This window comes from Priapulus caudatus, unplaced genomic scaffold (genome assembly GCF_000485595.1).
Source record: "Priapulus caudatus unplaced genomic scaffold, Priapulus_caudatus-5.0.1 Scaffold180, whole genome shotgun sequence".
Lineage (NCBI taxonomy): Eukaryota > Metazoa > Priapulida > Priapulimorpha > Priapulimorphida > Priapulidae > Priapulus > Priapulus caudatus.
In genome coordinates this window covers 333,567-348,794 of record NW_014577241.1, presented here as the reverse complement: position 1 = coordinate 348,794, position 15,228 = coordinate 333,567, and the positions used below count along the sequence as shown (strand labels likewise).

Here is a 15,228-nt window from a genome sequence, read left to right as displayed (position 1 = left end):
AGCAGGCAGAGTATATATTAGTGTTGGTTACAGCAACTACAGTGGGGCTGGGAGGATAGCAGGGTCAGTAGGGGAGGCTACAGTGGGGGAGGGTACGTATTAGTGTTAGTTACAGCAACTACAGTGGGGCTGGGAAGGTAGCAGGAGCAGTAAGGCAGGCTGCAGTGGGGGAGGGTACGTATTAGTGTTGGTTACAGCAACTACAGTGGGGCTGGGAGGATAGCAGGGTCAGTAGGGGAGGCTACAGTGGGGGAGGGTACGTGTTAGTGTTGGTTACAGCAACTACAGTGGGGCTGGGAGGGTAGCAGGAGCAGTAAGGCAGGCTACAGTGGGGGAGGGTACGTGTTAGTGTTGGTTACAGCAACTACAGTGGGGCTGGGAGGGTAGCAGGAGCAGTAAGGCAGGCTACAGTGGGGGAGGGTACGTATTAGTGTTGGTTACAGCAACTACAGTGGGGCTGGGAGGGTAGCAGGAGCAGTAAGGCAGGCTACAGTGGGGGAGGGTACGTATTAGTGTTAGTTACAGCAACTACAGTGGGGCTGGGAGGGTAGCAGGAGCAGTAAGGCAGGCTACAGTGGGGGAGGGTACGTATTAGTGTTGGTTACAGCAACAACAGTGGGGCTGGGAGGGTAGAAGGGTCAGGAGAAAAGGCTACAATTGGCAGCGTGCTCGCCAGGGCCAGTAAGTACAGATTTAGAAGGCTATGTTATAGTATTACAAGTACTATAATTGGCGGGAGAGGCTGGGATGGAGTAGAGTAACGATGTAGGTGGAGGGGGGGGGGTAGGATGCTGTGTGCGGTGGTGCAGCGGTGCAGCCTGCACGGTGGTTTCACGCTGGCAGACGGACGGACGTCAGGCAGAAGTATTGTGGGTTCTGTTGCAGACGAGTTACCATGTTTGCGCGTGTCGCTGCACACCCTCTACAAGCTGACACCTCTCGCCTACGGCTGCGTCGTCGAGGAAATAGATTTCCCTTTTGATGGTGTCGACCATCAGGAGTTGTTGTAGAATGTACGTGTGCACACGCGTGGGGGGAGGAAGGCGGCATCTCCACCCTAAAACACTACGCGCTGCACTCTAAGCGAATCCCCGGCCGCCGTCTCTCTCTTAGCTGTTTGTTAGCTCCGCGAGATAACGGGAGCTCTCGATATATTTATTATTTATTATTTATTTAATATGTTGACGTGAGATGCACTTCACTTATTTCCGGTGCTTCGAGTTACGCGAGGGGAGGAGAATTGCGGGTTTTTTTATTAAAAGTTGGGAAATTTGCATTGGGTTTCCGCTCAGTTTCCCCTGGGGTTTGTGGGAGAGAGAGAGAGAGAGAGAGAGAGAGAGAGAGAGAGAGGTGCACTGGGGATGAGCTTGGAGCGTGACACATGATCGATCCATGGTCACATAAACAGCACAGGCGTGAGAATTGCACCAGCCTATAGCTTGGCTTCTGCACTACGCTTGTCCGCATAACCGTTCCTACACTTGTTCACGTATCCGCTACACTTGTCCGCATAACCGCTACACTTGTCCGCATAACCGCTACATGTCCACTAGGGAGCTGATTACAGAATGCGTGTTAACGAGGACGACGGCTGTTAATTGTTTCAACTGTTAATTGTTTGTTGGCGTCTCGCATTGCTGCATGATTACTGGCACGCACAGCTGGGCTTCTTGTACCTTCTTCTCTGCCTCGCGTATTGACCAGGGAAGGTAGAGTGGGAGGGATGGAGGGAGAGGGGGGTCGCAGTAACGTTCCTCTGTTCACAACTAGCATCTAGGTTCGCAGTAGGAAACGTTTGGTAGAATTGTTTGGATGATAGTTGATACTGCGAATAGTTGTCATGTTGAAAGAATTTTGTTTATTTCTTACACGCTCGCATGCATGCACGCAAGCCAATTCAACAGCAAGTAAAAACGAATGACTATGAAACTGGTTATTCGTTTTTATCATAATGTTGTGTTTGTCGGCACAGATTTCTCGGGAAGTCATATTTAGTTTGTGTCAATTTGTAACGCTGTAGTATGACTTTTCAAGTAAGCTTCATCTGCCCATGTTGTTTTCTCCTCACATTAAGAGCATGTAAATAAACATGTTATATGCTCTTGATCACATACATATTTTTTTCTCTCATCCTTGTATCAAGGCATGACTTATTCAAACCTCATAAGCACTGCATAGAATCTTGTTGAGTAACATACCATGTTGTAGGGGGTGCACGTTGCGTTTTTCATTGTCGTTTTACTGGTGGTACGTTTCAATTTGCTACCTTGCAAACTTCCCTGAAAGCCATCAGCAGGGGTGAATGTAAAACCGTCTGGTTATAGGCCTTTGCTATATATACTGGTTATTATAAACCCAAACCTTTGCTCTCCTATAGATTTGCTGTTAGTTCGTGGACGTGGATGAGGCTTTGCTATTGGGATAGTAATGTTGAGTAACTGGTTCTGGCTAGTTTCTGCCGATGTGTATTGATCCAGTGCAGTTTAAAATGGTCAGAGGTCACTACAATATATATATATATATATATATGGATCGAATCTGCTTCTGGTTAATTGGGTCACAGTGGCTAAGCTTTACCTTCATTAGTGGCTTTATGTCCTGAATGTAGACCTATGAATTCTGGAGAAAATATATCACGAGGCACCATGAGACAAGGAGGGGCAAGAAGGTGAAGAAGAAAATGAGTGCAGAGAGAGAGAGGGGTGAAGAGAGGAGGAGCCGCAGACAGAAAGGGAGGAGTAGAGGTGGAGGTAGATGAGAGAATGGCAGGAAGGTGATGAGGCAGAGAACAGAGAGGAGGGGCTTGGGAGGCGGTGGAGGATGAGATGGAGGGGGAGAGTGGAGAGGGGTGAAGCATGAATGATAATGCTGTCTAACGCCTCTCTTTCTTCTGTCCTCCCTTTCACCACCACATCTCTGTGGCTTTCCCTTTCTTTTCAACTTTCGCCCCACGTGGCTCCTGTCTATCTTTGAATCACACTTGTTGCCCTCCCTGTATACCTGGTAAAATCAAAAATCTGGAATTCTAGGAATTATGCCTGCGTCTACAAATGTTATATTGCCTGAGGATATTTCATGATATTGACGCCTTTCGTTCTCTAGGTCACGTTACGATGGTTGTTGAAATACATCTACGCGGACAATGTGCATTTGCTTGCTTGAGTTAATTCTAACGATCATTCCCGACTAGCCACACGTTTGAGGCTAAAATATCTGCATGTCGGGGCTGTGCTTAGCACTTTCTGCCTTGCACTTGTCTGCCACCAATTTTTATTTATCACGATTTTTGCTAAACTCTAACAGGAAGGTTGAGATTAGATTGGTAAGTGCAATATTGCTTCCAACATGCACTAATCCGGCTTACGTGTAATTGAAAATATATATATAAGTACATGTATGTTGCATGATGTAAAGGGCGATTTATAATGGAATAGTTGTTTTCTTGACTTTTTCGTCTGTAATATAATTAGTCTTAAGACCTGTAGCATTGTTGTAAGGTGAACTTTGCGTTACAGGATGATGAAGTTAGCTGGTTTGAATTACGATGTTGTTTTATCTTTTTTAGATGACGATTGCCCGTATCTAACCTTGCCCTTGACACTGTCTTGAAACTGACTCAACGGCGCTATGGGGCTGCATTGTGAACGGATACATTTAACATTCTCGCTGTGCAATCAACAAAGACCTAAACACCTCGCCGGTAGTAGTCATATGTGCACAAACTGTTGAATGTTCCCATCTTTTCGTTTATTTGTTATTTAAACGTTTGTTAGAGTCATTTAATCCGATGATAGCGCGATCCTACGATGATGTGCACAATCTGTTAAATGTTCACATATTGTTTCTGCTTACTTTCCGTTTGTTAAAGAGTCATTTAATCCGATGATAGCGCGATCCTACGATGTTTGGAGGGGTGATGACGGCTGTAACTGGTAATCGGTGCATGCGGCAGGTCACCGAATTCTCACAGTCTCCGTCGTCTATCTTACAGAATGGCACGTACAGCAACGACGACTCGGGGAATCTGACGACGCGGTAACCATGAGCAGCAGACCTCGTCACCGTCGTCGTCGGTAACCATGGAGATGGCGAGCGCGGATGCCAGGTTGCCATAGTTGCAGAGTCCACTGTCGAGCCTGCGGCTTGGGTTCCCACAATGCACCTCGTACGGGTACGAATTCATGCGCAGTAACCTCAATATGTAAATATAGACATACGTGTAGCCACTGTTTCTTAACGCGGGAAGGGATGCTGCGTTATCACGAAGCGATGATGTAACGTCGTTGCCCGTGCTCACAATAATAAACGCTGCATATAAAACGTTCACGACGCAATACTATGTATACGTGATGAGAGTGCATGGATGGTCCAATCCTGTGTCAACTTTAGTATTTGCCTTGCATGTTGTTCGGCGCAGTATCATGCTATTATAGACAGGGCGTATGCGACAGCATCAGACAGTGTGCAAATCATGCAAGGTTGTGTAATAATTAAACAGTATTTATGTTGTGTGTTGTCAGCAGTGGTACAGTTCGTTAATATATATAGACATTCTAAGTTCTCCAAAGTCTTCTATGAAACAGTTTCCGTGGCAGGCATGATACATGTCTTCATTCTATAATATCACCAGCCCTTGTAGACTGGAGGCAGTAAGCTTGTTGAAAGATGCTTTTTGCTGTGTAAATATATAGGTATGTTAAAATAAAGATGTTGTTGTTTGTTGTTGCAAAACTTTTGTCTTCTGTCGGCTTTCATTTTGCTTAACGAAGTTTGTGTGCAATGCATACGTGGAGCTTTTACATTATACGTGCTATCATTTTTAATGTGTAAATAACCAGTTTCAGTGTTTCACAGCATTCACTTTATGCTACTGCCCACACACGTTGAGCACATGTACAGTAATTACAAAAGTGATCAACTTGAAATCAAAATAGTACTTATTTCATATACAGGCTTTCTTTTACAAAATTATATTCCATCATTACAAACGTTTATAAATTTTCAATGGGTAATACCATCAGGAGTAAATGAAAACAAAATGTTTATTCCCTCCCGATACGATAGCACATATCTGAGACCCAGAAGATTTTCCTAGCTAGAATTATTCCAGTCTTAGAGTTACGTACAACTGCGCGATGTTACAATATCACTAAACTTACATTCCACCGAGAATATGTAAGGTTTTTATAATGCGTTGCAGAATGCTGTGCTGCTGACAGATAGCAACAAACGTTGCCATCATAGCAAGCAGCTTTAAAGTTCACAAGCATTCCTTGCTGGAGCTATCAGTTAGTTGGGGGTCATTCGGCAACAGCTTAATATACAAAACAAATATAAGCGTCTTTACTTTTTACTAGTATGTTTGTTAATTTATAAAATAAATGATCCACTATTCTGTTTTATCTGGTTAGAACTGTTCTTAAATGTGTGAACCTGCGAAGCATTTAATATTCAAATAAACGGGTTTGTCTCTATAGTTGCACTAGCTTATATATTTACGAAATGTAATGCATAACGTCATATACGCCTGCGACTGTGTGAGTGTGTATGTATGCGTGCGTGCGTGCCAGTGAGTGTATGTGAGGGTGTGCATATATATTTATTTCCTCAATGACGGTCTACATTGGGATAATTAAGTCGTGCTTTTCGTGTAATACGTTGTTGAAAGGCAATAGGTGGTCCTGAGTTGACAAACAGCTGTAGAGAGAGAGCCTGGGCCGCAGATACCGGAACACGAGTTGTTGAGACGCTGAGACACTGAGGCATGCGCACCCACATGTACTGAGACAGAGGTCCACACACCTACAGATACTGAGTGAGACACACTGAGTCACGCACACCTACAGGTACTGAGACACACTGAGTCAGACACACCTACGTGTACTGAGACACAGAGTCAGACACACCTACAGGTACTGAGACACAGAGTCACGCACACCTACAGGTACTGAGACACAGAGTCAGACACACCTACAGGTACTGAGACACACTGAGTCAGACACACCTACGTGTACTGAGACAGAGTCAGACACACCTACAGGTACTGAGACAGAGTCGCGCACACCTACAGGTACTGAGACACAGAGTCAGACACACCTACAGGTACTGAGACACAGAGTCACACACACCTACAGGTACTGAGACACACTGAGTCAGACACACCTACAGGTACTGAGACACAGAGTCACGCACACCTATGGGTACTGAGACACAGAGTCAGACACACCTACAGGTACTGAGACACACTGAGTCAGACACACCTACAGGTACTGAGACACACAGTCAGACACACCTACAGGTACTGAGACACAGAGTCACACACACCTACAGGTACTGAGACACACAGAGTCAGACACACCTACAGGTATTGAGACACACTGAGACACACACCTACAGGTACTGAGACACGCTGAGGCGCGTGTGCCTGCACTTGGTGTTGACTGCGACGCGTAGTTGCTTGAGCTCGTCGATGTCGTCGATGAATCCCGGGTATTCCTCGCGCGCCTGCCTGAACAGCGCGTTCACCCGCTCGCCGTCCAGCACGTTGCACGGCTGCGGCTGCCGCGACACCGGGTCCTTCGTGCGCCCGCTCAGGTTGCTCGTCGCTAGCTCCGTCTTCGTGAACACAAAGTCCATCATCTTCAGCACGAGGCTCTTGCCGTCCTTCGACTTGCGCACGCACTCCTGGTAGTCGCTGGCCTGCATCGCGACGCACGTGCGCCCGAGGTAGATGGCGCCGCCGTCGTCGGGGGGCGCCGCCGCCAGCGCGCGCTCGGGGGCGGCGCCCGGGAATGCCGCGCCGAGGAGTTCGTCGAAGAACGGTTCCTGCTTGATGCGTACCGCTTCCATCATGCACGCCTCGGAGTCGCTCGAGTCTTCGGGGTCGGACGAGGCGTAGGGGTCGCGGTAGGGGTCGTCGTACGCGCGCGCCGGCGGACGCCCGAACCCGCTCGCCGCCGCCTCGTACAGCTCGGGGTCGCCACCGGTCGCCGCGGCGGCGGGGGAGGAGGAGGTGGCGCCATCCTGCGGGAAACCACGGTGCTGCCACTGGGGGGCGCCGGGGTAGGGCGCGCCGGGGTGCGCGGACACGACCAGGTTGCCCTCTGCCGTACGTTTGATCGCTCCGCTCCGCTCGTAAACCTGGAGTTGGTTGTCGACGTGCTCGCGAGTGGCGACACCTGCCGCCGCGGGAAGGGCGTCGTTTCCGGGCGACGCGGCTGCTGCGTCGGCGACTCTCGCTGTTGCCGCGGCGACGTCTGCGAGTCTCGCTGTTGCCGCGGCGACGTCCTTCCCGTCGCGACACGCGGGGTCGCCCGGCGGGCAGGCGTCCTCACCGCTCCCTGCCCCCGACGACGCGCGCGACGGATCGGCCGACAGGGGGCGCTGCTGGGCACGCGAGGAAGAGGCGTCGCCGTCGGTGGCGCCACCTGCCGGCGCGTCGGCGTCTGCTTCGCGCTTCGTCGCGACCGAGGGTCCGGATTCGTCGCCCGCCGCCGCCCGCCGTCCGACCGCCACGCCCTCCCCCGCCGCGTCGTCGTCGTCGTCGTCGTCGTCGCGCTGCGGAAACTCGAACGTGTAAGTCGTCGTCGCGGCGTCGGCAGCAGCGGCGGCGCCCCCTGCCGGGCTCTTACCGCGCACGGCGTCGCGCATCTCGGCGACGGCGGCGGCGACGTCGAGTCCGATCACGTCCAGCTTGCTGGCGAGATGCTGCAGACGCCTCGTCACGTGCGCCTGCCAGGCGGCGGTCTCGCCACTCGCTCGCAGCTCCACCTGCAGGGCTCCCGTCTGTATCGCGGCGTCGGCGCGGCGACGACGCCGTCGCTTGCACGCGTGCCGGCCCGCCTCTCCTGTACGTAAGCAGCAAATAAGTTTGTGTAAGAGCGAGAGCAGCAGCGGCGAGAGGCAGAGGTGCTGATCCTGGAGAGAGACAGTGCAAAGCTGAAGAGAAGGTATATTGAACTAAGTGACGATTTAATGGGGGGGCGAGATAAAGCGCAGGTGACGTGGTACGTGTGATTCAGGATAGTGACGATGACACTGCGTGTTGTTGTCCTTGCAAACTAACGCGCATGTCAAAAATGTTTATTGTGTCGGTAAAGACAACAATTGGTGGGTTTGTGACCTTTGTTCTTTTTCCGTGTCTAGATGTCCATGCAAAACGCGCACATCAAAAAATTTTGTGTTGGGGTTATTAGTTAGTTTTCGAGAATTATTTTTATGTATTTTCCGCGCACAGTCAGTCGCAATGATAACAGGAATAAACTCGGATTTAGAAAAAACTCACACAATGTGGCACTAGTATTTTATTCATAATTGATTTGTTACAACACGGCAACTAAAAACGTTCGGTAATGCATGATTTTCGTCGAATCGAATTCAAACCCGACCAAAAACAATTGACCAAACCATGTACATTCGCACGTGACAATCTGCATTTTTTTGCACATCAAAATGTCGCACGGAAGCAGCATTTATCGGTCGCGAAGAAATCTTACACACAACACACACACACACACGTAAATCAAATTAGATACAATAAATTTTGCTTCTCCTTTAATGTTCATTCAAGTTAGGCAAATAAACGAGTTATAGAGCGGCTCATTCGGCTAAGCCCAGCAGTAATTCTGCAGTATTTCCATTTTATTTCAACTTTCCATTCTTCCTTCTTAAGCCTAGCGGCAATTCTGACTTGCGGCAATTAAAATGGGAGACCATTCCAACCTGGGGTAATTCACTTTCACCGTGAGTGGCGTGCAGCAGTGCGGCAACGGGGGGGGGGAAGGGAGGGGGAACAACAACAATAACGGACGGAACACGTCACGCCACGACGATTCCACAAACATCACAATTGCGCTAAACCTGCACCCTCTCCCTCCCACGACAAACGATCGACTTCGCTTCGCCACATCGCAGACGTAATTCCGTGAACGGCCGCCGCTGCCGTAGCGACCTATTTGCTGAGGACAGAGTTGCGTTTGTGGCGCCGCCTGGCGTCGTCGCATCCTACTCGCCGAGGACAGAGTTGCGTTTGTGGCGCCGCCTGGCGTCGCGGCACACCATGTTGATGCGATCGACCATGCCCGTGTCGCGGCCGATGCGGAACTGAGAGTCAAACTCCTGCTGTGCCTGCCGCTCCATGACGGCGATGAGCTCCGGCGGGATGCGTCGGAAGCCGAGGCTGCCGTTGTAGTTCATGTCCTTGAGGCGGTGGAGGGGCACGAGCGCGCGCAGCAGCCGCATGACGAAGGTCGGCGCGTCGCGGGACCCCAGCAGCACCTTCTGCCGGTACTCATCCACCGGGATCATAAAGGTCGCCGAGCCGCCCACCATCACCTGCGGCCCGCGCTGCGACATCATCAGCTGCCCCGCCTCCGCCGTCGCCGTGGCAACCGCCGCGAGCGCGGGGGGCGGGTCGTCGTAGGGTCGCGCGAGGCCCGGCGGGGGCAGGTTGATGCCGGGCTCCTGCTTCACGCGTACGAGGACCGGCGGGGATGCGGCGTAGCGCGGGGTGAGGTCCGGCGGGGGCAGCGCGAGGTGATATCCCCCACCGCTGCTGTAGTCGTCGCTGCGCGGCGCGTCCCGGTGACCGCCGCCCCTGCCGGTCCTCGCTCGCCGGCTCGACCTCCTCACGGGCAACACCAACGCCTGCGCCACCTCCTCCCGTGGGGGAGGGACGGCGGTCTTGGTGTCCATGGGAATCTCCGTCGGCGGCGGTGGCTGTGGCGGGTCGAGAGGTCGAAGGTTGCCGGCGAGGAGTTGTTCGAGCGAGCAGAGCTTCTCCATGGCGACCATCTGGTTGTGATTCATCGTCGTCTGGTTGCGCAGCATCGTGCGCAGCCTCGCCATGAGGCTGCAGCTGCATCCGCTCCTTAACGACGACTCCTCCTCATCCTCACATCCCGCCGCCCCGCCGCCGCCGCCGCTGCCACCGCCGCCGCACCCGCTATACGTTTGAGCGACGAATCGGAATTCGGGCGTCGGTGATGGCGCGACGGCCTCTTGTTTGTCGCCGCGCCGCGACGGTGGCGCCGTCCGTGCGGCCCGCCGCGCGTACGCCTGTCTAGATGCTCGGGCGGCGGCCGTGCCACCGTCGGTGGCGCCGTCTGTTGTGCGGTGAGGTCCGTGTTGCCGCTCAACGCCGTGCTCTGCATTTACAGAAAACGAAAACGCGGTTTCAGTATTTCCCGCCGATGCGAAGAGGTCACACTGGGATCAAGCGGAGATTGGCTAAAATTTGCGATGGCGGCGGCGGCGTAGCGCGCATGCAGGTTGAGGTTGCAGGGTTGTGTGACGCAGACACGCCCTGCTGCTGTGATGTGAAGGTAAGACTATGTATATATATACTTCGATTAGCTCTCAAACGATCAGTTAGAACATGACGCACAAATGTTTTCCATTCACAAACAGCACTGAGATCGTTTATTATACACAAAACATATAATGGTGTTTAATACAGTTTATTATTACCCTCAATGGAATATTCACACATATATCGTTGGTTTCACTCTTCAATACTTATTGATTGATATCCGTTTTTATTTTACTAGTAAAATGATCGGTTATATACAACTTTTCTAACTAAAAGTTGTATTCATGATCGCTCTAGCATTTATTTACAATATATTAAACAGATAAATGTTGATTTTATGTATGCCCCCAAACTAGTAGGGACGCAAATACATACAACACACGAATAATTCTTTCCATGTCGTCTAATTTGGTGCTACAAATATAAATGCACATATATATAACCTCCATACAAGTGCTTTTAATAATACATTAGGTAATCATATCATATACATATATTTATACATATCGATATATAAGGTCATTGCGTTGGCATGAACATACGGTTATATACGGAACATACATAAAATAGATTGTGGCATAACGTAAATTATAACCACTGTGGCTCTGGTTTTAGAATGAACGGCGGCTCATCGTCAGCTATAGAGAGAACGGGAGTCGGTGCCTCCATCATCCTGCATCCATCCACAGCTCTTCCGACCATCGGCGGCACCCCCATCTGTGCATCTGCTGCTCTTATGTTTGCGGCGCTGTGCAAGGCGGTGCCGTGAGGTAGCATCTCGCTCCCGGGCTGCCCCGGCTCCGGACCCATCCTGTTGTATTTATCCTTGCTGCGCAGGCCCTTGCACTTGTCGCGAATGCTCTCGACGCACCGGGACCACACGCTCTCCCACTTGTCCGACGTGAAGCAACCTTGGAAGTACTGCGACACAACGCCTGCAACGACGAAGTGGAGATACGTCACGTCAGAATCAAAGCTCAAGTTTGACCATTCACACACACACGCACGCACGCACGCACGCACGCACGCAAGCACGCACGCACGCACGCACGCACACACACACACACTTATAATATGTTACCTACAGACATACATTCCAGACATCGCATACTTCATATTATAAACTAATCACACAGCATGAATTTAACAATAATAATAATAATAATAATAATAATACTAAGACTAATAACAACATGAATGATAATGATAATAATTCAATAGTATAACAATAATAATAATAATAATGATATTGATAATTCAATAACATCAGAGTTTGTGCGTACTTTTGATGAGTTCCATGCCATCCTGTGGTAGCTGCTGGCGACCTCCCCACCCGCTGAGCGTGCACTGTGCCATCACGTCATCTCCAAACACGCAGTGACTCGCCAGGTTCAGTGTCATCTGGCGTGCAGCACGCTCTGGTGGCATGTTTCGCCATCGACCATGGTTGCTGATGACTGCACCGAGAGGCTTCAGCACTGCAAACGATAAGCACTACGTAAGCACGCTGATATCGACATCGACGTTTAAAAAAATGACTTGAAAGATGACGAGAATCATGAGTCTAAAATTATTGTTTAAGTGATATCCGGAGTCAAAATACATTGAAACACATACAAAAAATTGTTCCGTAAGGTACCCACAGGAGCACAGAAAGATCACCATAAGAATAGAAATTACTGCGTAAACTAACTACTGAATTTCCTAAGAGACCCCGCGACGATACGTCAGCCCGCCCCCTGCATGTCGTCTTAAAATTAATTGCGAATGCAATCGTCAGTTTCAATGTCGATAAGCCATCTATAAGCGATCTAGTAACTAGCATCAAAGTGGTTGCGGTAATGATGAGAGTAATTAAAAATTTTATTCGCCCGTCTGGACCCGCAGCACACTCACGTGGGTAATGGCTGTACAGCGACGTGTCAACGACCACCACTTGGGGGCGCTTCATGCCGCCGCCGCCGCCGCCGCCGCCGCCGTGCGCAGGCATGGGCCTCGCCAACCTGTTGGCGGCATCCACCGGGAGTCTGCCGCCAGCCTGAAGATGCTGCTGTTGCTGCAGGGATGGCTTCCACGATGCCGGCGCCACCTGGAATCGCATAGAAAAGATGATCGTTCAGTTCTCTGACGATTCAATTTGTTCTGATCGGCGGCCGAACGCTGCAGAGTTTCGCGAAGCCGTAATGCGGACGCTAGAGCGCGGTGACTCTAACCGATGACACAGCCTCGCGGCTTAGCGTAGCATACTGCCACGAAGCCCTTCACAAGGAGGACATTAAAGATAAGTGTAACGTCAACGGAAGATATGCAGCCTCTAGGATACCAACGCAGCATAGACTAATATATCGCGCGACTCACCGCGGGGTTTGCCGGCCCTCTATGCATCGCGGACAGCTGGTGCATCTCCCTGCTCATGGCGGCGGACATGGATGCATGAGAGAGGGCGCCACCGTGGTGCCGCTGCTGCTGCAGCGGAGCGAGAGACATCTCCGGTCTCATCGGCACCTTGTCGGGAGCGGCGTACGGTGGCGCCATCATCGCCCCGCGATGCTCCAGCCGCGCGCCGCCGCCGCCGCCGCCCGATGCCGCGGGTGGCGCCCCCTGCCTGACCTCGGAGGTCGCGTGCACGATCTCAATCTCGGGGGACGGCGCGCGTTGGCGCTTTGCCAGCTGCGGCGTCGCGCCGTCGTCCGCCCGCGCCTCAGCGTCTTTGCTCACAACTTTCGCGGCTCCGATCTCCGGAGTGGCGCGTATGAACTTGTCTTCTTCCTTCGCGGGTTGGCCGAGCGGCAGAGAGGTCACGACCTGCCATCGAGACAAGAGAACATTACTCACGGGCAAAATAATAGAACATTCTAATATTATAATTATTCTAAGACATAATATTCGTCCTATCATTATTATTAATTATAATTATGATTAGTTATTTAAGTTTGTTATATTATGTTAAGTAGAAGAATACAAGTATTATACAAGGATTATATCAATAGTACATAATGGGAGATCCCTCAGGGGATTATATATAAGTATATTACATTATGTATTAAGTAAAGATGTGGAAATTCTCAACCAGCAATGTTTTACCATCACCATGCAGCAGTGTTCACACACGAGCTGAGAGCATGCACAACGTGTGTGGCTGACAATAGCAAAGCTGCACTCTGACAATAGGGACGTATAGGGGAACCCTAACCCTGAGCTCTGCCCGACGCACGCACGTCCATGCAACATTGTCCCAACCTTCCTGTTATGGTATGACCCTCTTGTTATGGTATGACCCTCTTGTTATGGTATGACCCTCTTGTTATGGTATGATCCTCTTGTTACGGTATGACCCTCTTGTTATGGTATGACCCTCTTGTTATAGTATGGCCCTCTTGTTACGGTATGGCCCTCTTGTTATGGTATGGCCCTCTTGTTATGGTATGGCCCTCTTGTTATGGTATGGCCCTCTTGTTACGGTATGACCCTCTTGTTATGGTATGACCCTCTTGTTATGGTATGACCCTCTTGTTACGGTATGACCCTCTTGTTATGGTATGGCCCTCTTGTTATGGTATGACCCTCTTGTTATGGTATGATCCTCTTGTTATGGTATGACCCTCTTGTTATGGTATGACCCTCTTGTTACGGTATGACCCTCTTGTTATGGTATGGCCCTCTTGTTATGGTATGACCCTCTTGTTATGGTATGACCCTCTTGTTATGGTATGACCCTCTTTTTATGGTATGACCCTCTTGTTATGGTATGACCCTCTTGTTATGGTATGACCCTCTTTTTACGGTATGACCCTCTTGTTATGGTATGACCCTCTTGTTATGGTACTTGTTATGGTATGGCCATCCTGTTATACATTGACCTCCCTGTTAGGTTGGTATGTTGGTAATGCAGCAAAAGGCCGTAGCTAGCCAAGGGGGGGGGGCACAGGAGCAGTTTCCCCCCTTACAATATACAATAGATAGTCAAAGGCGGTCATTTTCCCAGAACACACCATGTATATGGCCTTGCCCCCCTCCCAAGAAAAATAGATTAGCTATGCTACTGGTGACCTTCCTGTTATGTTGGTACGTTGGTAATGCGGTAAACGCACGGTTACCGCTGGCTTCATACCTGCTCGTCGGCTGCCGGCATGCCGAGGAAACGATTTGCGAGCAGGTTGAGGGTTGACTGCATGCCGTTCAGCTGCCTCATGATGATCTCTTGTCCGGCAGCAAGCGTCTCCAGCGACAGCTGCGGGCGAAAACACAACGTAATGTGACGTCTGTCGGCATATCGTGTTGATGTATCGTGTTGATGTATCGTGTCGGCGTATCGTGTCGACGTATCGTGTCAACGTATCGTGTTGGCATATCGTGTCGGCATATCGTGTCGGAGTATCGTGTCGACGTATCGTGTCAACGTATCGTATCGACGTATCGTGTCAACGTATCGTGTTGGCATATCGTGTCAGCATATCGTGTCGGCGTATCGTGTCGACGTATCGTGTCAACGTATCGTATCGACGTATCGTGTTGATGTATCGTGTCGGCGTATCGTGTCGACGTATCGTGCTGGCGTATCGTGTCGGCGTATCGTGTCGGCATAGCATCAACAACGTCCATCATGTTGTGCATGTCAATATTTAGAAGCATATTATCGACATTCTATCGCGTAACGAAAACTAAATTTTTCATCTTAATAACTCGTGATAAACTTTCCTTCTGATGTATTATAAGGAAAACTCCTACAATATACGGCGAAGGTAAGCTATTTACACTACAGAAGAACACACGATTGACGTTAAACGTCTTACCTTTGACTGATGCGGCGTCTCTTGCTTCAACTCGCTCTTCGAATCTTCGTCCACATCGAGTTTGAAATCATCGTTCATGTCAATATCTTCGAAAATCTCCTCTATGGAGGCTTCATCGACCATCTT

The 15,228-nt window shown here is 50.2% G+C and overlaps 3 protein-coding genes across 6 annotated transcripts in view; 1 reads left to right on the top strand and 2 right to left on the bottom strand.

Annotated features, from left to right (window-relative positions):
* The window catches only part of LOC106806808 (6-phosphofructo-2-kinase/fructose-2,6-bisphosphatase-like), a 26,523-nt gene extending 21,792 nt beyond the window's left edge, over positions 1-4,731 (top strand). For 3 of the 4 annotated variants that reach the window (XM_014808891.1, XM_014808892.1, XM_014808890.1), the window contains one exon: positions 3,992-4,731. In XM_014808891.1, the coding sequence (XP_014664377.1) occupies positions 3,992-4,039 (48 nt within the window). In that variant the 3' untranslated portion in view covers positions 4,040-4,731. Of the gene's footprint in view, positions 1-885; positions 1,014-3,565; positions 3,625-3,991 lie in introns of those variants that run through there. The other variant, XM_014808894.1, reaches the window with a different exon arrangement.
* A 5,710-nt stretch (positions 4,732-10,441) lies between these two features.
* Positions 10,442-12,857, bottom strand: LOC106806814. Its single transcript, XM_014808916.1, has 4 exons — positions 12,668-12,857; positions 12,206-12,398; positions 11,593-11,787; positions 10,442-11,244 (listed from the first exon to the last, which is right to left on the bottom strand). The coding sequence occupies exons 1-4, from the start codon at positions 12,845-12,847 to the stop codon at positions 10,898-10,900; spliced, it is 915 nt and encodes a 304-aa protein (XP_014664402.1). The 5' UTR covers positions 12,848-12,857; the 3' UTR covers positions 10,442-10,897.
* An 84-nt stretch (positions 12,858-12,941) lies between these two features.
* LOC106806804 overlaps positions 12,942-15,228 on the bottom strand; it is a 5,953-nt gene continuing 3,666 nt past the window's right edge. The window contains exons 2-5 of the mRNA XM_014808885.1: positions 15,103-15,222; positions 14,421-14,540; positions 12,994-13,114; positions 12,942-12,946 (exon numbers count right to left, since the gene is read on the bottom strand). Of these exons, the coding sequence (XP_014664371.1) occupies positions 12,942-12,946; positions 12,994-13,114; positions 14,421-14,540; positions 15,103-15,222 (366 nt within the window). The remainder of the gene's footprint in view (positions 12,947-12,993; positions 13,115-14,420; positions 14,541-15,102; positions 15,223-15,228) is intronic.